The sequence below is a fragment of the Erythrolamprus reginae genome, chromosome 3 (assembly GCF_031021105.1).
Source record: "Erythrolamprus reginae isolate rEryReg1 chromosome 3, rEryReg1.hap1, whole genome shotgun sequence".
Classification (NCBI taxonomy): Eukaryota; Metazoa; Chordata; class Lepidosauria; order Squamata; family Dipsadidae; genus Erythrolamprus; species Erythrolamprus reginae.
In genome coordinates this window covers 160,708,363-160,731,863 of record NC_091952.1, presented here as the reverse complement: position 1 = coordinate 160,731,863, position 23,501 = coordinate 160,708,363, and the positions used below count along the sequence as shown (strand labels likewise).

The window sequence follows — 23,501 nt, the reverse complement described above, 5'->3', positions numbered from 1 at the left end:
AGGTCTTCTGTTTGAGCAGAGGTTTACATTACAAGACCTCCCAGGTCTCTTCCAATTCTGTTATACTGTCTTAATATGATGTCTTAGGATAATGTCTCCAAAATATGGTTATCTGAACCAGATCATTTATGCTCTCAGTGAGAAATCTGAATTGATTTTTTAAAATAATACATTTGTTTGTCTCCTTGATTATTCTCAGAACCATTCTCAAAAGCCAAAATTCAGAACTATCATTACTTTTAAAAAATCTGTTTGTTCAAACCCAAACTTCTTCTCCATGTAGTATAACACGGGGAAAATGCCTGCACAATTCTCATGTTTGTACATTTTAACATCTGAATCTCTTTTCCCAAGGCCTTCATTGTTACTCAGTCAAGTGCTAGTCTATGGTATATTTCTTGATTGCTGGTTCTTGATTAATGTTGAGTTGATCCTAAAAGGCAAAAGCTATCCATCACCTCTGTATCTTCATTGTCAGTTCTAAGGTTGGCTTGCTATATATGTTGTCATAAGTTTGGTTTTATTTACATTTAATTTTAGTTCCCTTTTTTTCCTCTATGTTACTTGACTTTCATTACTAGAGCTTCCATTCATTTGCATTTTCAGCTATCAGAGTAATGCCATCAGCATAGCACAGGTTATTTATGTTTTCTCGTCCACTTTCAAGACTACACTTATCTTATTCTAATACAGCTTCCCTCAATATATTTCCAGATGCAGGTTGAATAAATAAAAAGAGTATACTGTCTGTCTGGCATACTGATATTTTTCATTGATAATAGTCATTAATCAATAGAAAACTTTTTTAAAAAAATTATAAAGGTTATGTTTATATGCATGTCTGTACTTTTATACAATAACATCCCCTTTTTTCAAATTATACCACTGAAATTAGAAACAAATTATGTGTTGAGTTTGTGGATACAACCGAGAATCTGAAATAAGATTTGAAAAACTTAATTCTGTATGTCGAAAAGAACAGAATATAATGGGACTACATGGTAACCCATCCAAGAATGATCAGCAACAAATATTTTGAAGGATATGGAATAGGACTGAATTCTAACACAAAATTAGGTATTTTATTCTGAGAATTTTTATTTTGGATCTTTATTTACTTTTTTCTTACTCTGACAAGTACATAATAGCCAGAAGCTATGCTGGCTAAGAATACTTGAAGTTCTATAGTAGCCCAAAGATATTGGGAAGATAACAGGTTAAGGAGAGCTGTTCTAAACTTAAAACACTATCTTAAAAGTACTATCAGAATAAAATAGTAATAATCAAAAAGGAAGGAAATAAAATAAATAAATAAAATACTATTGCTCCAGTATATAAAATTCTTTAAGAGACAAACAGGATTCTTATATTTCTTTGTTTTATTGTCATTGATTCCTTGAGGTGGGATAGAGGAACTGTGCACAATATATTAGAAAGTTACAAACATTAGGCGTTCAGGTACAGATAGTTATTCCTATCCACATAGGAAAAAAGTTGTTCCTATATTTTTTTATATGTAGTCCAAATTATATTTGGACAAAGAATGGGACCTAAATTTTAAGCCTGAGATGAAATACATCCTTTGCTGCATGTTAGAGAAGCAATGAATTTTCAACACATATAAATAAATAGTATTTGAATTGGAATAAAATGTTGGAGATAATAAAATTTCAAAACCATGGCACCTTCCACCAGCTCGCTTAGATAAAATGTATTAAAATTCTTCATGGAAATGCTGGAAATGTAAAGAAAATACAGTGGTACCTCTTCCTAAGAACACCTTTGCTTAAAACTTTTTCTAGATAAGAACCAGGTATTCAAGATTTTTTTTGCCTCTTCTCAAGAACCACTTTTTAACTTACAGACCCGAGCCTCCGAAACTGTAACCGGAAAAGTCAGGGAGAATTTAGTTATTGAGTAATCCAGCAAAAATTGAGGAGGTAAATTATAGACAAATATGGAGGAGAATGTTAAAACAGATGAGGAGTTGGAAACAGAAAAAGTTAAGGAGAATGGCCAAAATAAGAGCATTAAAAATGCTGATAGTTCCCAAGGTGATGTCCTGTTTCAGGTATTGCTAGGGGGCTTATCAGCATCAAAGTTCAGGGAGTGGGATAAAAAACTTAACTATTGAGTAGAAGAAGATAAAAGACCAAGAGTAAGGGAAAAGTGGTTAATAGCTAATGAAAAAGGGAATAGGGAATTCCCTATTTGGAGCTATATAGAGATGCATTTCAAATTGAAAGATTAATGGCGCTGCAATAAATGGGCAGAATTAGAAAAAGAGATGAACGGGATAAAGAATAGAGAATTAATTTTTATAAGGTGGAATAAGAGCGATTTAGATAAACTAATAGGTCCCTTGAAAGGGACTATGGAAATTTGGAAAAAATGGCAGGGGGAAATAAGATTATATAAATCAAAACTGTCATTGTTATATGTAATAAATAGAGATAATGAAACAAATCTAAATAGGGTTATAGGAGAGTTGAAGGGAAAAGGGATAACTAAGATAGAACAGTTATATGAGAAGGATGGGAGGCAAAGTAGAAATCATATAGAATGGTGGTTGGGTAAGGGAAGATGGCTACAAATAAATGCTACAAATAAATGCAATATGCAAATATCTGAATGAAAGGGAGAATAAAGAAGCACTGTTTAGGGAGGAGATCCTCCAAAACTGTAACTGGAAAAGGCAGGGAGAAGCCTCTGTGGGGCTTCTCTAGGAATCTCCTGGGAGGAAACAGGGCCGGAAAAGGTGGGGAGAAGCCTCCATGGGGCCTCTCTAAGAATCTCCTGGAAGGAAACAGGACCTCCATCCTCTCTGTGCTTTCCCCAATCGCACACATTATTTGCTTTTACATTGATTCCTATTGGAAAAATTGTTTCTTCTTACAACTTTTCTACTTAAGAACCTGGTCACGGAACGAATTAAGTTCCTAAGTAGAGGTACCACTGTACAGGAGCATATAACCACCTATGTTGGATGTGTCCATCAGCAAAAAGCTTTTGGAAAACATAGAAACATAGAAGTCTGAAGGCAGAAAAAGACCTCATGGTCCATCTAGTCTGCCCTTATACTATTTTCTGTATTTTATTTTAGGATGGATATATGTTTATCCCAGCCATGTTTAAATTCAGTTACTGTGGATTTATCTACCACGTCTGCTGGAAGTTTGTTCCAAGGATCTACTACTCTTTCAGTAAAATAATATTTTCTCATGTTGCTTTTGATCTTTCCCCCAACTAACTTCAGATTGTGTCCCCTTGTTCTTGTGTTCACTTTCCTATTAAAAACACTTCCCTCCTGGACCTTATTTAACCCTTTAATATATTTAAATGTTTCGATCATGTCCCCCCTTTTCCTTCTGTCCTCCAGACTATACAGATTGAGTTCATTAAGTCTTTCCTGATACGTTTTATGCTTAAGACCTTCCACCATTCTTGTAGCCCGTCTTTGGACCCGTTCAATTTTGTCAATATCTTTTTGTAGGTGAGGTCTCCAGAACTGAACACAGTATTCCAAATGTGGTCTCACCAGCACTCTATATAGCGGGATCATAATCTCCCTCTTCCTGCTTGTTATACCTCTAGCTATGCAGCCAAGCATCCTACTTGCTTTACCTACCGCCTGACTGCACTGTTGATTAGAACTAAATTGATTAGAACAAATTATGACTAAACAAATCCCATTAAAACCTGAACTTTTTTTACTATGGATAATCAATCACAAAACTACTAAAGAAGACCTCCATATAACAACGGCAGCCAGGTTGTCATATGCCCAAAGTTGGAAGTTAGAAATAGTCCCCTCAACATTAAATTTGATAATTAAAATCCACAAAATTGTGGAAATGAATAAGATAACATTAGAGCTCCAGGAAAAAGATGTTACAGAATTTTATAACACTTGGAACAGGTAGGTATGATTAGCTAAATAAATTTTAAAAAAACTGAAACTTTAAGATTATACATGCTTCAAAATGAAAACAATCATAAAAATAGAAATCTTATAAGTCCTTTAATCATGATTACAAAATATGCAGACAAACTGCTGTCAAACACATTTATTGATATATTGATTTATAGCTATAAATACAATATGACTTAGAAATAGTAACACAATGAAATGTAAATTATGTAAGTCATGAAATTTAACCTATAAGAAAGTCTGAAAGTGATATAGTAGGCTGTAAGGAACAAGGGTCAACTGGATAGTTGACATATATGCTAATTGTTAAACCCTTAAGTTCTAATATTAGAAGCAAAACATATTCTGTACATTTGTATGTTTTTGTACGTCTTGCATGTTTTGTTTCATGTTTCTATCTTTTTTATATCTAAATATTTAATAAAGATATACTTTTTTAAAAAGTTCAAAATTTTTGAGAAAACCATAGCAGATTGTTTTTAATTGTGTTTTTTTAAATTTCTTATTTTGTTTTGTTGGTTTTTATTTTTTTTATTTCCCTAAATCCATGATACTTAAATGTAAGTATCTCTGCTTACATTTTTTTAAAAAAATCTTCTTTGAATATTTATGTTTTGTCACCTCCATTTAACAGCTTAGGTACAAGATTTTTTTTTAACCCTGCTGTTCTGTTTAAAAAAAGTAACAAATCTTCTGTTCCCGGGTCACCCTGACCCGGACCGAAAACTCTTCATTTGCAGTGCTTATGTTTGGTCAATTTGAATACTTTTTTCACTTGGAAAGTAGTCTGAACATTTCTGCACACAATGATATGAAAATTGAACTGAAGAAATTAATCCTTATTGGTTTATTTTGCACATAAATATGCCTCCCCCCTGTTTTTGTGAATTTTCTTTAGGTTTATTGATAATTATGCCTGCAAAATACATTCTATTTTACTAAAGTTGGTATGGGATTGGTAGCTTGAACATTTCTGAACATAATGATATGAAAATTGAACTGGAAAAATTGATGCATATTGGTTTATTTTGTTGATGAAATGCACGCCCCCCCCCCCGTTTTTTTTAAATAGTCTTCACTTTATGGATAGTTTTGCTAGCAAAATACATTCTATTCTACTAAAGTTGGTGTGGGATTGGTAGCTTGAACATTTCTGAACATAATGATATGAAAATTGAACTGGAAAAATTGATGCATATTGGTTTATTTTGCACATAAAGTATGCCTCAATTATTTCAATTTATATAAAAATTATGCTGTTAATTTCAAACTTACATACTTTTTTTTAGTAAAATGGATTTGTTTCATAAAATTAGTTCTCTGGCTACAATGTGGTTGATTTTCAAAAGGATATTCCAAATATTTCTAGACAAATATGTATAAACAGTGACAATAATGGCACACAGCAAGGCCGAGGGGGGGTGGCCCTTTTGTGGCAAAAATAAACCAATAAGAACCATTTTTTTCAGTTCATTTATATTTTTCTTATATTCAGAAATGTTCAATTTAGTATATCAAACCTTTTGGGGGAAAATTCCTTAGGGATTTGTAGCCTTAAAAAATAGAAATTGACACGAAATTAAAAAAGGATGGGGGGAGGGGCTTTTTGATCAAAATAAAAATATAAGTCTCAATTTTTCCAGTTCAATTTTCATATCATTATGTTCATAAATGTTCAAACTAGTTTTCCAGTTGAAAAGGTTTTCAAAAAGACCAAATTCAAGTGCCTAAAAAAAATCATTTTGGTCCGGGTCTATATGACCCGAACAGACTAAGTGTGACTTTTTTTTTGCCTAGAAAAAAAAATTTTCCCCCACCCCCACAAATATTTTTTTGATGGTCAGCATTGTTAAATTGAGTAAATGAATGCCTAAGATTTTAAAGAATATTTCGGATTTGGAGCATAAAAAAATAAAAAGTGAAAATGGTTGCAAGCAGCTGAGGGTGGGGGGAGGCCTTATTTCTGATGTTAAAAAACCAGTAAGAATAATTTTGTTCAGTTCCTTTATATTTTTCTTATATTCAGAAATGTTCAAGCTACCAATCCCACACCAACTTCAGTAAAATAGAATGCATTTTGCAAGCAAAACTATCCATAAATTGAAAAAACTTTCACAAAAACGGGGGGGCGTGCATTATATCAGCAAAATAAACCAATAAGAATTACTTTTTTCATTTCAATTTTCATATCATTGTGTGCAGAAATGTTCAGACTACTTTCCAAGTGAAAAAAGCTTTCAAAAAGACCAAACATAAGCACTGCAAATGAAGAGTTTTCGGTCCGGGTCAGGGTGACCCGGGAACAGAAGATTTGTAACTTTTTTTGCCCAGCAAAAACTAAGCCCCCCACCCCCCAAAAAAAATTCTCATAGAGAGAACCCCTGAAATGATGAAACTACATGAAATTTCAAGTTTCAGATATGCAGGGAAAAATTTTTACAGGGACTCAAACTTGGCTTCGGGTCACATACGACCCGAACAGAACAGCAGGGTGTTAATGGAACAACTGGCATTCCTTGTACAGTATGAAATCAATTAAAAATATATAATAGAATAAGTGTGGTAGAGTGATCACAGTATTTGAATTCAAAGTTCAAATTTCCACATTCAAGAACTTCATGCAGTAATCTAAATTCTGAGGGTTATGTTGACACTCAGAATGGAGGTGACATTTCCACACTTGAGCCATTCAGTGGAAATGTAAATTTTAATATTAAGATTGCCTTATTCAGCCGCCACTGTTTAAATCCTGAGCAATCAAGTACTGTAGAACCTGCTACCATTTTGCAGCTAAGTAAAGAGTGTTTTGTGTTGTGCATCGGTGTGTGTGTATGAGAGAGAGAGAGAGAGAGAGAGAGAGATTTCCCCTCCTACCTTCTGTTAATGCAGTTATTATGCATATTATTCATCACCTGACATGCAGGTTTATGTTTCACTTCAGTACCATTTGGCCTTTGAATATTGTAACAGTTTTTCCTACTGACTAAGTGATGCAGACCAATTAGGATTACATATTATTATGGTTTGATAAAACATGAACATGATAAGTGCAATGCGCTACAAAACCAGGATGTTGTCATGAACAAGGGTAATGATTTAAACCTTCATGATATCCCTTCCATAGAACATGTGCTTGTCTATTTCAATATGGCATTTCCAAGTACTGCTATTTTAATCAATTGAAATGAAAATGCCAGGTTTTATTACTTGAATATGTGAAAATTCATGCACATACTGTATGTGACTATTCCAGGACTTTAATTTTGGAGGAAGATGCAAAAAGCAATATCATTTTATTTAATATAAATTAATACATGCTTATGCTAAATACAACCTTAAAAAATGGTAAATGGATAATTTTTTATGTATTTATAAATAATAAGATTCAGAAGAGCAAATTGCTTATTAAATAGTTCAGGACCATCCAAACTATTGCCACTTTGCTTGACCTTCAAGGTTTTTGTCACCTCGGTGTGATAATAGAATTATTGGGTCTGTCTTGGTTATTTTCATAGGCCTAGTTCCATATAGATCTTGCTGTAAGAAATTTCAAGGAAGGGACAAATACGATGGAAGGGGAAAAAAAATCAATTTAAACCGAGATATAACTTAAACTCTATATTTCATTATACACCATGTAAAAAACACTTTTAAAGAAAAAGTTTCATTTTAACACACTACAATTATAGTTTTAAAACACTTTTGTACATTTTCCAACTTAATATAACTTTAAAAACATTCCTCAAAATTGTAAGTCAGATGTATTCTTTGAATTAATTAAATTATATCCAGTAAATATTATAGGAAAGTAATTTATATGCAATCTTATCTTTTCATTAAACCCCACCCGTAACCAAATACAGGAGATGAGGCATATTTTATATTTTAATTGTAATAAAATTAACACATCAAAAAGTACTTTATTAGTGCCTATAAATGATTGTTTTGTACTATATAGAGTGAATACCCTGTAGAATTCATCTATAAGTAGTAACAATAAACAGCTTAAAGATGAAAAATAAGTAAAGCCTGACTCAGTACTATGTATAGAGTTTCCAATCATTTATTACTGATCAAATGGTACAGGCAGTATCTGGTAACACCAATTACCGGTTTGAAAGTTAGAGTGAACTATATTTAACCTTCCCTTCAAGGCAATTTGATCAAGGTTGCTTTTGCAGGAACCACATTCCATGCAGAAAATTCAAAGCAGTTATATCTTTTTCATTTCATATCAGCAAAATATGATTCTTAGCCAGCACACTTTATTTTCAATGCATTGTTTTAAATTGTAAAGTATCCGTCAAATTATTGGCTGAAAAGGCAGTGTATATCTTTTTTAAAAAAAAAACAAATATGAAATATTTATATTGAAGCCTGCTTCTAACTATGCTAACACAAAAAGGTTTATCGTGGCTTATGTGTTTCCAAATGGTTAATGTTTAGCATTATCAGTCAAAAGCTATCCTGTACCTTCTTCATCTTCTCTTGATTAGATTTTCTATGATTTTCTATGATTTTTTCACAATGAGTAGGCTGCTAGGAAGTTGCACGTTATATGGAAAAAGATGTTATTAGAGCATTGCTACAGCTCTTAATAGTTAGGGGTCGCACTAACATATAAGCAATACTGTACTAATATTAAAATGAAGGTCAGTGGAAGAAATAACTTCCTCAGGAAATTAATGAGTTCTACCTAGGGTTCCAAACCAAGGGTCCTTAAGACAACAGCTTTAGCTCTTTGCTACTTGGCAGGCAGATGCGCCTGCTGTCTGCTGTAAATCAGCACATGCTGAGAAAGTAGATGTTGCTCTGAATGAAGCTAGCAGCATTATTACTGGATGCCTTAAACCTATGCCTCTAAATAAAATCTACAAGCTAGCTGGCATTGCCCTGCTTGCTCTTTGCAAAGAAGCTGAAGCGAGGCTCAAGTCAACAATATCTAGACAGGGTTTAGGACATTTTGCCTCCACCAGTTGGATGAAGCTCTTTCTTCCGCAGCAGCTGATAGGCTGCTGCATTATCTCCCTCGCCCAAAGCCCTTTCGTCACAAAAATCCACATTCAGCCACAGCCTTTTGTCCACATGGGACACTTCGCCACCATCCAATCAGAATGGTTCTAACAAAATGGTACAGTTTGCTCTTTCATACACACACACATCAGTTGAATGATAGAGATGGAAGGGGCCTCAGTGGCCATCTAGTCTGATCCCCTTCTCATTCAGGAGACTTACAGAATGATAGAAAGGGAAGGGACCTCAGTGACCATCTAGTCTGACCCCCCTTCTCATTCAGGAGACTTACAGAATGATAGAGAGGGAGGAGACCTCAGAGACCATCTAGTCCAACCCTCTTCACACGCAGAATTAGTCTTCCAGTCAAATTCATGGGCTGCTAAATTGGCTGGTGGAACTCCCTGCCTCACAACAAGCTAATCCTTTAAAAGCTAATTTGGGAACCTAATCAGAGCAGGCCTCTCAAAAGAGGGGTGGGAGAGAGAGCTAGGTAGCATTCTCTTAGCAAAGGACAGGTGTAAAGTTACTGGTTACTGTCTGGGGCCCCTTTATGACCTGCTCCTCATGGTAATCTTTGGAATTTTTACGATGCATGGAGCACTTATGACAAAAGAGTCGAGAGAGGCAAAAACCTGGAGGCCCCAGAAGTGGGGGTAGGGGGCCACCTCCACCCATACACATTTAACAAGAGTTGGAAGGGAACTTGGTGGTCATTCAGTCCCACCCCATCCTTCCACCCATACACATTTGACAAATTCTGACCTGCTAAATTGGCCGGGGGAACACACTGCTACATGGTCCTCTCTCTCTCTCTCTGTGTGTGTGTGTGTCTCTCTCTCCCTGTCTCTCTCCAGGGTCCCTTCCAACACTTGTTAATTTGTTTGGGAATCTGTAGATGTCACCAACTTGAGAAAGGGGTTGGACTAGATGACCTCTATGGTCCCTTCCATCTCTCTGATTCTGTAGAAATTTGCTTGAGAAGGGGGTTGGACTAGGTGATCTCTATGATTCTAGATGACCTCCTTAAGGTCCCATCCAATTCTGTAAGGGTCACCTGCTTGAGTGAGTGGACGCATGGAAAGCTACAAAGAACCACTCTGGATGGAATCAATGGAGGTGCTGGAAACTAGGCCTAGAGAAAGCTGGGAAGTATGCACAATTATTGAATGGATGGCATATGAGTACAAGAAGATTCAAAGACACTCTGAACAAATGGGGCTATCTAGTGGCTTCTGATTTTTGCAATAGTGCGACATGCAGGCAACATCACATATGTATATTCCCTTTGTGTCTTTATCAGCGTACACTTGAAGACCTCATGGCAGTGTGACAGAACACAATTAATGTTGCTAGTTTCTGGACAAGATTTGTTTAACTTGTACATATTTTAAATTTGCATTTTATGTATAAAGTAGGGTAGGAATAAGAATAGGACTGGGGAGTAGAGTGGGGAGTAGAGTGGAGTGTGGAGTGGGGTGGGGTGGAGAGAGGAGAGGAGAATAGAATATATACTTCATTTTGTCAAGTGTGGTCATTAGGCACACAATAAATTTGTCTCTGATACAGACGCTCTAATGTTGTATAATATGCCTTATTTTAATTGTGATCCTTCTGATACAAATAAACATTAAAAAGTTTTTTTAAACTGTAAAAATATAGGAGGATTGCAAGTGAAAGATAATTATTAGCCGCCCCAAGTCCTCAGAGAAGGGCAGCATATAAATAAATAAATAATGTTTTCACTTGCACACAGTAAAATTCTTTTTTCAATAAAGTTTTTATTATTTTTCTCCATTATACATACATACATATACATATACCTTAATGTATAACAAAATAGACATGTTGTGGCCCGTTTGCATCCTGGGCAATTTGCAATGGATCCAGAGGACTCAGAAACAGTGGAGGCACCGTATAAGCGACCTGTGTTCCTGGCACCCAAGACTGACAGTGAAGAGGACATGGTATCAGAGGCTGAAGAGCAACCAGGCCCTTCTGTACCTTTTGAGATGAGTGACTCAGGAGAAGAGGAGGAGCCTCTTCTTGATGCTAGGATTCGCAGGGCCTATAGGAGGCAAGAGTGGTTACTCAAGAGGAGGCATCCTCATGAGTACCATTGCTGGTTTCTGGGCCATGCCCTCAGGCTATTTAAGGAGGAGTCACACAATGCTTTGGTGCAGAGGACAATACAGTTTGTTCCAGAATCTTGTTGCAGCTCTTGTCTCTGGCTTGTGTTTTAAAAGAAACACATTCTTGCCTGCATTAATTGGCTTCCAGCCAATCTCTGTAAGTCTACGATATGGAACTTTACTACAATCTAGTAATTACTGTTGTGTTTACCAATTCTTGGGACTCTGGCCCACTGCTAAGATATTATAATCAGCATGGTGAAGCCTTTGTAAGATTTTACTCTTTTAAAAAAGACACAAACTACTAAGACTTTTGTTAATAGTAAAACTTTTAGTACTAAATCCAGTGGTGTGCATCTTATTTTGGAGGGCTTGCTGTTTGGAGAAAACACAGAGTTATACATTTCTGTTCAAGACAACTGAACTAACTTCCTAATTTGCACCTTTTATACTTTTAGTACCTGCCTGTTTTCCCTTTTATGTCATATCATTCCCATTCCTCTATCTCCCTCTCTTCCCTCTAGCTTCTTTCTCCTTCTCTCTCACTTTCTTACTTCCTGTTGTGGTTGGATCACAGCCAGCTCCTCTGGTAACAGACTTTGAGCCAGAGGAGCTGAGTCCGTCTGAGCATTAGAGACCTGTGTGGCTATTGGAGGATTCAGACAGGAGAGATGGGAGATGAAGGTTCTGGAGAGATAGAGGTGGAGGCCCCTGCAATGCCTATGGAACTCCCAGCTAGGGCCTCGTCTGAGTCAGTTGAGGAGTGGGGTGATTTATTTATTTATTTAATTTATTTAATTTGACTTCTATTCCACCCAATCCCAAAGGACTCAGAATGATCCAATCCTGAATGTGTGTGTATGAAGGGGTAGGGGGAGACAGGAACAGTTGCACAGATGCAGGAGGAGATCTTGATCACAGCTGAGAATATTAGGGAATTCTGTAGCATGCATAAAAGGGAAGGTTTGTGGGAGTGTTCTTTGCAGGAGTTATCATTCATGGTTTAACAGAGAAGGAGAAACAGATCCAGAGTTTTCTCTAAACCAACAATCTGCTTCCTTGGAGAAACCCAGCCTTTGGACAATTGTTTTATGAAAGATTGTAGCTATTACAAAAAAGTGTGAGTACCTTTGCTTGAGCCCAGTTCGTAGACATTATTTACAAACCTTGTGGTGTTTTGAACATTTGTTATCAGCCTTGAAGATAACTCAGACTCTCTGGCAGTAAACAGACATTCTTTTGCTGTAATTGCGGCTCTCAGCCACCTTGTTAAGGAAATATATTTTGGTGTTTCTGAAACTCCAGTCTCTGTGTTGGATTTTGACCTTAATCACTGCTCAGCTGTCTTGCCAAGCAGAACACTTCCCTCCTCTCCGCTTCTTCCCTTCCTTCTCTACTTCCTTTTCTCCCTCTTAACCCTTTTCTGAGTGAATCTAATCAAAATTCATCTTATGTCCCTAAATCCATTTAGTTATCAGTGCAACTCTTAAGGTTATTTCCCCCCCTCCAGTATCCATACCTGTACATATTTCTTATATTTTCCTTGGTATATTAACTAATATCATAATGCTTCAGCTACCTAATTTTGTCACCTGGATCTACCATCTTCAATTTTATATTTTCTTCCAATTTAGTCAATATTGCTTGTCTTCTATACATATTCATTTTCCAACCAATCATAAAATTTCCCCCATACATTACAGTATTCAGAGTCTTCTTTATTTCTAATTTTCATTGTCAATCTATTCATTTCTGCACAATCCAATATTTCCAATATTATTACCTCTCCTTCAGAAGGGGCTTTTCTCACTTTCCATTTTTGCAGAAATGCAATTCTAGCTGCTGCAATTATGTGAATAATAAATATGTATCTTCTTTATTAAATTTCTCTGGTAATATATCCAAGAGGAATATCTCTGGTTTCAATTCTATATGTCGTTTCAATATTTTTTTCTATCCATAATTGAATTGAACTCCAGTACATTTTGGCTTCAGCACATGTGCACCATATATGATAAAAAGAACCTGGTATTTTCTGACATTTCACAGATTTATCTTTATTAACATTTTTGCTATCCTTTCAGGTGACATGTGCCATCTAGAAAACATTTTATACAAATTTTCTTTATATGCCATTGTCCGTTTATAACTTTTCCCCAAAGCTGTTGCCATTTATCCAATTCTGTAGTATAACGAAATTTCTTCCCCATTTAATCATTGTTCCTTTATTTGTTCTTGTTCTAAATCAACATATAATAAGTAATTATACATTTTTTAATTAGTCTTTCATTTGTTCCTGTGAGTATTTCATCTAATTCACACACTAAAATTCTGTGAATGAAATACAGTGATTGCAAAAAAAACCTGACCTGAAAAAACCCGGAGCTGGAAGCATTCTCTGTTACCTACCATGTAGCACTTTATCTTCATTGCCACTTACGTACAAGAGAAAACAGAGCAACAGAAATCCTATGTGATGGATTTGACAGTCGCAATCCATATTTCTACAATCTTTGACAGACACCGAATCCTGGAAATATATTGGGCCATAATCCATGGCTGCTGAAAAGCATTCAAGCTGCTATATCAAAAACTGAAAAAAAGGGCTGAGACTGCATTTACGGTTTAAATGATAAGAAAGGTTGATCAACTGCAAATCTACAGCAGATCATCAGCGTAAAATTCAGAAGCTTCCTGAGAGAACATTGAAGCCACTGCCATTATCAACCAATCATTTTTTTCCCTTTAAAAATTACAACCAAAAATGGTGTATCAGAGCAGGAAAGACAACTGTATGTAAATTAAAAGTCACCATTTTATGATTACCAGAATACTGAAAGTATGAAAGGATGATCAGATTTTAAAACCTGTTTGGTATAAAATTAAGAGCAGTTTGGAATGTTAAGAATGCTTATAAATCAGTGAAAGGAAGTAGAGCTGTGTTTGTGCATATTAGAAATGTGGTCCTGACACCTCATGAATGTCCTGTTCAAGGAAATGTATGAGACTGAAATAAAATAATGGAAATGTTACCCAGTTGAATGTCCTTGCACATTTTGTTGTAAGCTGCCCTGCACTAGGAGAAGGGCGGCCTATAAATTTGAAAAATAAATAAATAAAAATAAATACATAGTTGAATGTATGTACACATACAATGTTATTAACATGAAACTGAGATCCATGTACTTCTTCCTCTTACAAACAAAAGAAATATATAGTATTCTTACTGATATTTCCAAAATGACCCCATTTTGTCTTGCAAAGTGTTGTTAACAAATATAGTTATAAATATATAGTTATGATGTTTTACAAACTTTGAGTCTATATACTTGTGATTCAAATATCCATGTCTTTAAAAGCAATTTACAATAATTCAGTTAAAAATTGCTATTCTTCCATCCAGGAATTGTTCTATTAATTATTTTGCCCTTTTCTTTTTCTGCTATTAAGCTTCATTCTGACTTGGACAAGGGAGTGGGAAGTGTTAAGTATACCTTATCAGGAGACGGAGCTGGTACAGTATTTACCATTGATGAAACTACAGGGGACATTCATGCCATAAAGAGCCTTGATCGTGAAGAAAAGCCTTTCTACACCCTACGCGCTCAAGCAGTAGATGTTGACACAAGGAAGCCATTGGAGCCTGAATCAGAGTTCATCATCAAAGTGCAGGACATTAATGATAATGAACCAAAATTCCTTGATGGGCCTTATATTGCCAGTGTTCCTGAAATGTCACCAGTAGGTAAGTAATATTTTAAAGAATTCTTCCTCTCAAACATGAAAGTTAATTCCATCTCTCTTCCCCTACCCTTTTTAATACATGATACAAATTAAAAAGTTTATGCTTGGACAATTGTAGGTGGTGTTGACACATGAGGTACCTGCCAAATCAGTTCCTTCCAAGATAAGAAAGATTATTACTTTGCAAATATACTCTGTTTTTCTGCCCTGTCATTTCCCCATAAAAGATTACTGAGTTCAATAGAGTGATGGTAGCTAGCTTTTTGTGTAAATTTTCATGCAAAAATGTAGGTAATCACTTAAATTGTATATTGCCATGAATGAACTTGACTTAACAAACGGATGTGATTACACAGAGGTTCAAAATAAAAAGATAGGGAATGTGTTGGTCCAGAATTTGGACAATCTTTCAGGCAGTACTTTGTAATTTCTTCCTTTCTGTAACCAGCTAATAATCTTTCTTTTTTTCTTCAGTTATTCTTACACAATTCTAACTTCAAACTGCTTGTATGCCTTCCTGCATTTGCTGCATGTTTGAGTTCTCCCTTCAGATCTTTAATAACATTGTATCCGAGGACCTTTCTTTCTTTTTGCTGTATAAATACTTCATGTTTGATTTGTAATTAGGTCTTGGATTGATGTCTTGCTGAAATATTCAACTTTTGAACTTCAACCTTTTCACTGACTTAGGAACATTGCTGTCATGCTGACATGGAGTTGAATCTATTTTCCTTTACATTTGCACAATATTTCTCCTATCGATGGCTGCCAAATAATCTTTAAAAAATTACAGACACCCTTGTGCAATGTGTTTCCTCCTAAAATGTTTCATCCCCAAATATAAGTTGCGTGATAGTGGCAGTTCAATATTCCATTTTCCTTTGTCAGTCCAAAAGAACTTTGTTCCAAAATGGCTTATTATGTTTTATTTCCACATACTTCAATTGATGACTTTTCTGATAAAGACAGATGGACATTTCATTTCTGTAAAATTCCCGTGGAGACTAAGGCCCTTTGAACAACTTCTCTGATGTCAGCTAAACTGTTTATCAAACCATTGACAGTGAATTGGCCATTTTGTTTTGCAGATTTGACTAATTTTCAGGCAGTTGTAATAGTATTTTCTTGGTTGTCTGCTAGCTTCAGAAGTCTCACATGACTTCTATTTCTTAGTAATGTTCTTCATAACTGAAAATGCTAGCTGAAAATGTTTAGAAAAGTTTTTGTGGCATTTGCATCTTTGTAGGAATAAATTGTATTTATTTTCTATATTTAGATGGTTGCTAAAAGTCTATTGTTTTGAAGTTAGCCAGAGCAACAATTGTAATCTGAGAGATTGGAAAGATCAGAATTTCCCCCCTGTGAAATTGTCATAATTGAGCTATTTATACACCCAATGAGTCAATTATCTTATTGATAAATTTAAAGAAGAAAAAAGTAACACTTCAGCAACAGTGTTTAAACTTGTCTCCTAAACACATTTAGTGTTGTCTTCTAAATTATGGACAACTGTGCAAATTAGTAAATATGTATTCAAATTTGGAGAAAAAATTATGTTTGTACCATAGCAATGTTATATCAAATTCTGTTTGTAGGAAAATATTGAACATACAATTTCACCAGGATTTTGCATAAATTTTATAAGCAACTATATATGTAATACTATTGTGGGAATGTGAGCTTGCATATTTAGCACAAACAAACAAATGGTGCTGATCCCAGAAACTGCAAAATTTTAAAAAATAGAGAGACATTGCCATGTGAACCACATACCATTTAGGTAACTACAACTATAATGATGTCCTAACTTTGGATAAACTTTAATTTCATGATAGCATTTTAAATGTACACCAACTTTATTTTGATTAATATGTTACCATCAAAGATGTCATACAATAATGGCCTGGCCTGAATAAAAATAAAGGGTTAGATATAAAAAGTGTTAAAAGGTGCCAATATTCACAGTCCACATGCTATTCTTACTATCCAGTAAAGTAAACAGCTTTATGGTCACGTGGCCTATCTGGCATGAGGCTATGCCAGAAGTCTTTTATTCCTAGATATATCTCAGCATGGAATCTAATTTTTTCACTTCCCCAATTTCTGGATTCGTTTTCTTTTTAACCATCAAATGCAGCATCTAATTAGACTTGACAGCAGGTGATCTGTAATCAAATATATTGCCATGTTTTAAAAACTAATGAAAGCTGGGAGGGAAGTGACTGCTATTGGAAGTTAAAAGTAATTGCAATTTCATTTGCATTGCTTCTATTTGTCAAAGGGTCATTTAGGTTTATGTTGTTTTTCATGGGCAAGATGAGAACCTAAATCATTTAAAGATTATGGCTACTGGTTATACTTTTTAAAAAATTACGTATCAATTTAATGTGGTTTCCCTTTTTCTCTTCTGAAGAATATTGCTACAAATAACACAGTTGCTAATAATAATAATAATAGAATTTGGCAAGTGCAAGCCAAATTCATTGCATTCCAGTCTTACCTTAACATTTTAAATTAATCAGCAAGATTTTCTGAGCCACATAAACATTTATTTTCCCAATAGAAGATTTTGCTCTTTAGCATTTAGATTGTTTAATTTTTCAAAAATAATTGAATCTTTGTAGTATTCTAGAAGCAGAAATAAATATTTTTGTCAACTATCTATTACTATATTAACACAGTCTACAAATAAGAGTGCCTTTATTAGAAATCTCGAACCAAGATACAAGATGTTTTACAGATGGCATTTAGCACCAGAAAGGTTATCAAAAATGTTCCCGAATCTGTCTCCCAAGCATTGGAAGTGTAAAAAGGTAAACGGAACATTCTTACCAATGAAGGTGAATATATACATATGTCCCAAGATCATGTTGCAGAAGCCAAACTGGGTCAGTCACTGGGACCAGAAGTTTAGTCTTTTGAACTTTTGGATTCGTGCTGGAGCCTAGACTCAGGGATGAATTGAGGATGGGCTCCAGCACAAGCTGAAAGCTCAGAGGATTAAACTTTTGATTCCAGTGACTGATCCAGATTGGATCCTGAACACATTTCTTTTTATGTACCATGTTCATTTAGATACTATACAGATTCATTTCCTTTTGCTTCCTGAATATTTTCACATGCTTCTTGTTTGCAGTGTATGTTATGTTTGCATGCTGTTATGAAAGAGATTGGATCAGACACAGATCCCTGATTGGATCAGACACAGATCCCTGATTGGATCAAACACAGCCAATAGGAGCCCGCAGGCTAACCAATAGGAAGCCTGCAAAGACAACCAATCAGGAGCTTCAGCACGAGGACTGGAAACAATGCCACCAATCCCAGCGCTGGCAACAAAGTATATTAAGTGTGGGTTTTTGCCAGGGTTTCCCAATCTCTCGCTAGATTCTTTTCCAGCCTGCGAGCTGGGCTGTCTGGATGCTCCTGCTGATCAAATAAAGAGCTGTTGTCACTTCCCTCTTGCCTCTGCCTCTGATTCAACAGTGGCGACGAGGGGCTTCGAACCTCCATGGAAAAACCAGAGATGGCTACACCGATACCCCACGCTCTGCCTTTCTTCAACCCTGAAGAGGACACATGGACAGCATATATGTCCAAATTTCGACTCTTCCTTCAAGCAAACAACCTCGATGATGCCACAGACAACAGAAAACGAGCGATCTTCCTCCTCTACTGCGGCCCCATGGTCTACAACCTGGCCACCATGCTTACAGACCAAGAATCCATAGAGGACATCTCCTGGGCAGCGCTACAAGAGAAACTCGCAACCCATTTCCAGCCAACAACTCCTGTCCGCCTCAGCCGCCACCAATTCTCTCTGCTAAAACAGGCTGAAGGCAAATCCATAAATGACTTTGTCACCCGACTGCGCGCCCTGCTAACGAAATGCAAGTACAAAGAGCCAGAGGAACACCTGGTGGACCGTTTAATCTTCGGGATGAGCAACCTAGCCTTACAAAAAAAGTACCTCATCGAAGAAGAAACGTCTTTACAAGACATCATGAAAGCCGTCAAAGCCACTGAGATCTCCGACGCATCTGCCGCCGAACTCAAACGCACAGCTGCACCCGTGCACAAGGTGACAGAAATCACCCCATCACACATGGGAGACTCTGCCGAACAACCGCCCGAAGCAGCAACTGACGAAGACTACTGCCTTCAGATCCGCCGCTCCTCACAATATGGCAATCCTCGGCGACCTTTCCCACCATGTTTTGGCTGCAATGGCTCCCATTCCCGATCCCGATGCCCTTTCGAAGATGCCCTCTGCCGCCGCTGCCATAGAAAAGGGCACATCGCCGAAGTTTGCCGAGCGCCCGCCCCAGGGGATTTCAACCAAACCTGGCAGCGCCAGCCAGCCACAGGCAGGAATTCCAACGCTCCCTATAACCGCGGGAACTTCAAGCAGTCCACAGGCTTTCACTCAGGATCCCGCAAAGGTAATTCCCCTTTTTCAATTAACCACAACTCTACACCGGCCCAGGGGAAACTTTTCACCTCCCTTCTAATTAACAATCGGCCCTGTAAGATGGAAATTGACACGGGCTCCCGCTACTCCATAATGCCGTGGCACAAATTCCACCTATATTTGCCACATATACTAAAAGACCAACTAACCCCCTGGACTTTTGGGCTGGCAGATTTTCAAGGGAATACCATTCCGGTATTGGGGTCTATCGATGTGCCTGTATGCTCTGATCATTTCAAAGGACTGTTGCCACTAATTGTCGAAGACGGCCCTAAACACACCCTGTTGGGGCTACATTGGTTCCAGCCACTAAGCATGGGCATCACAGGCATTCACTCCATTACTGACCAAAGAATGCCCCCAAAGGACATAATGAAGGACTTTGCTGACGTATTTGAACCAGGGCTGGGCACATATAAGGGCACTCCAATATCATTCAACCTCGACCCATCGATACCCCCAATTCGCCTAAAACCCCGGAGGGTACCTTTGCCATTACTCCCAAAGGTCGACCAGCACCTAGATAAATTAATCGCCCAGGGAGTCCTCATACCAATTGACCACGCCAAATGGGAGACCCCAATCGTCTTCCCCCTAAAACCTGATGGCTCAGTTCGTATATGCGCTGACTACAAAGCAACAATTAACAGGGCTTTGCAACACAATGCTTACCCAAATCCAGTAGTTCAGCAGCTATTACATATTCTGGGAAATGGCTCTGTCTTTGCAAAGATCGATTTGGCCCAGGCTTATCAGCAATTACCAGTCTCAGAGGAAACTGCAGAAGCCCAGACAATCGTGACTCACCGGGGGGCATTCAAATGTTCCAGGTTACAGTTTGGGGTAGCTACCGCCCCAGGCATTTTTCAAAGCCTCATGGAACGCTTGCTAAACAAAATCCCAGGGGTGGTGCCATATTTTGATGACATGTTAATATCTGCAACATCAGCCCCCCAGCTATGGGAAAGAATTCGACAAGTACTCACTAAATTTCAGGAAGTGGGCCTCCGCATAAAACCGGAAAAGTGTTCTTGGGCAGTCTCCAGCGTCAAATTCCTGGGTTTCTCCATAGATAAAAGGGGGATCCATCCAACAGAAGAAAAAGTCTCAGCAATAAAAAACGCCCCTGTCCCAACGAACAAAATGGAACTACAATCATTTCTGGGTTTACTAAACTTCTATTCCATCTTTCTCAAGCAGAAAGCCACAACAGCGGAGCCGCTTCATCACCTACTTAAGCAAGGAACAGCCTGGACATGGGGACCGGCCGAGCAGGATGCCTTCCAAGCCATCAAAGAAATGCTATCATCAGACAGTGTCCTCGTGCAATACAACATAACTATGCCCGTGACCTTAACCTGTGATGCCTCACCGTTTGGCATAGGAGCCGTCCTCAGCCACACTTTCCCAGATGGCACGGATGCCCCCATCACTTTCTACTCAAAGACCTTGTCCCCGGCAGAAAGGAACTACTCTCAACTGGACAAGGAAGCGCTAGCTTTAGTCGCAGGCGTCAAAAAATTCCACGGGTATTTATTCGGCTGCCCATTCACCTTGATTACAGACCACAAACCCCTATTAGGAATCTTAGCGGGAAACAAACAGACGCCCGCATTCCTTTCCCCGAGAATGACCCGCTGGACAATCTTCCTAGCAGCCTACAACTACACTCTCATACACCGAGGGGGGAAGGAAATCGGCCACGCAGATGCCCTTAGCAGATGCCCCCAGACAGACCTGGTAATAGACCCAGCCCCAGCCACGGACATACTGCTAATTGAAATGCAGGAGAACCCGATAATAAGCGCAGAGGAAATTGCCCGGGAGACAAATAAAGATTCGGTATTGTCTCAAGTCAAGCAGTGGGTCCTGAGGGGGTGGCCAGAGAAAATCCAGGGAGAGGCATTTCAAACTTTTAAAAACAGACAAACGGAACTGAACGTGTTAAGGGACTGCATATTGTGGGGTGACCGGGTAATAGTTCCAAAACAGCTACAGAAAAAAGCGTTAAAATTACTGCATCAAGGGCACCCGGGCATGGTACGAATGAAGAGTCTGGCTCGGAGTCATTTATGGTGGCCCGGGCTGGATCAGGACATTGAGACCTGGGTAGCAACATGTAACCCGTGCCAGCAAACTCGCCCAGATCCACCCAAAACCAAGCCAACGGAGTGGGAAACACCAAAAGGGCCCTGGTCTAGCATTCACATAGACTTCGCAGGACCAGTGGCAGGACAATCCTTTCTAATCGTAGTAGACGCCTACTCAAAATGGCTCGAGGTAATTCTAATGACCTCAACTACAACGGCAGCTACAATAAAGGCACTGCGGAGAATTTTCTCCACACATGGGTTACCAGATGTCCTAGTCTCCGACAATGGCCCCCAGCTGACATCTAGACAAATGGAAATCTTCCTAGCCGAGTGAGGGATCCGGCATGCACTAACCGCGCCCCACTTCGCGGCCTCTAATGGCCGGGCTGAACGAATGATGAGGTTCACGAAAGAGGCCCTTCACCGAGCACCAACTGGAGACTGGCAACAACTAGATGAGTTCCTACTGGCCCAACACATCACCCCTTCAGCCAGCACCAAGAAAAGCCCGGCAGAACTCCTCATGGGAAGAAAGCTCCGCTCCCCTCTAGACAGAATGCACCCAGAATACACAAAGGAAAAAGACAAACCAACAGCAGAGCCGGAAAGAACCTTCGAATCAGGCGACCCAGTGTATGCCAAAGACTTTGACTCAAACGTCCGCTGGAGGGAGGGCACCATAGATCAAAGAACCAGCCACAAGTCGTACACGGTTCTGCTACGAAATGGGAAAATCTGGCGAAGACACATTGACCAAATCAGGAAGCGACACCCGGGTGAGTCCCCACAAAATAACGATCACATTTTCCCCACAGAAAATCGCATAGAACAACCATCCTACTCACCACACCATCTTCTGGCATTCAGCGATGGCTGTCCGGGAGCCCTGGTGGCCAGCAGAGGTGAGACCGCACCATCGTCCACGGGCCAAGGCAACCCTTGCCAGGACGGAGCAGCACCAGAGCCAGCCGCCCAGGAAGACAGCTCACAGCAGACTGAACTGCGCAGGTCCGGCCGGGCGACCAGACCACCAATCAGGTTACAGGACTACGTAGCCTATCTAAATGACTGACAGTTGTAAAAAGACTATGGGGGGAGGGATGTTATGTTTGCATGCTGTTATGAAAGAGAGATCCCTGATTGGATCAGACACAGATCCCTGATTGGATCAAACACAGCCAATAGGAGCCCGCAGGCTAACCAATAGGAAGCCTGCAAAGACAACCAATCAGGAGCTTCAGCACGAGGACTGGAAACAATGCCACCAATCCCAGCGCTGGCAACAAAGTATATAAGTGTGGGTTTTTGCCAGGGTTTCTCAATCTCTCGCTAGATTCTTTTCCAGCCTGCGAGCTGGGCTGTCTGGATGCTCCTGCTGATCAAATAAAGAGCTGTTGTCACTTCCCTCTTGCCTCTGCCTCTGATTCAACAGTGTATATATTACGTAGATTATTTAGCCCCCTCAATGTTTTTGAAATAAAATGTAATAGACTATATAGCTGGGAGAGAGACAATATATAACAGCTCAGCACAAAGTATTGTTCTGCAGAGTGAAGACATTAAAACTAAATCAGCACTACTACAGCTCCTCTTCTCCCATATAATCCACCACAAATTTACAGTACATCACAAAATATTTTTCACAAATGATAACATTAAGAACCCATATATAAAGCCATCTCTTTTTCCATCTATATGCCCATAATTTTTTTAACTCCTATTCTCATGTAGGTTTAATCACATGCAAATATGTTGAAAATTGTAATTCTTTCAGACAAAAGTTTCAAGAGCAGTTACTTTGAGATATCTTCCACATAGGACAGATAAACATCAGTTGAGTCTGCATTTGCTGAACCATGTTTCTAAACAAAAAGGTAATTCTTGATTTATGGCCACAATTGAACTCCTAATTTCCACTGCTAAGTGAGAATGTTGTTATTATTATTATTAAGAATAGACTAGAATAGAATAGGATTTTTATTGGCCAAGTGTGATTGGACACACAAGGAATTTGTCTTGGTGCATGTGCTCTCAGCGTACATAAAAGAAAAAGATACATTTGTCAAGAATCATGTGGTACAACACTTAATGATTGTCATAGGGGTCAAATAAGCAAT

At 38.2% G+C, this 23,501-nt stretch overlaps 1 protein-coding gene across 2 annotated transcripts in view; it reads left to right on the top strand.

Moving 5' to 3' along the window:
- CDH12 (cadherin 12) overlaps nucleotides 1-23,501 on the top strand; it is an 896,151-nt gene that overhangs the window by 741,011 nt on the left and 131,639 nt on the right. For both annotated transcript variants that reach the window (XM_070747115.1, XM_070747113.1), the window contains one exon: nucleotides 14,527-14,821. In XM_070747115.1, the coding sequence (XP_070603216.1) occupies nucleotides 14,527-14,821 (295 nt within the window). The remainder of the gene's footprint in view (nucleotides 1-14,526; nucleotides 14,822-23,501) is intronic.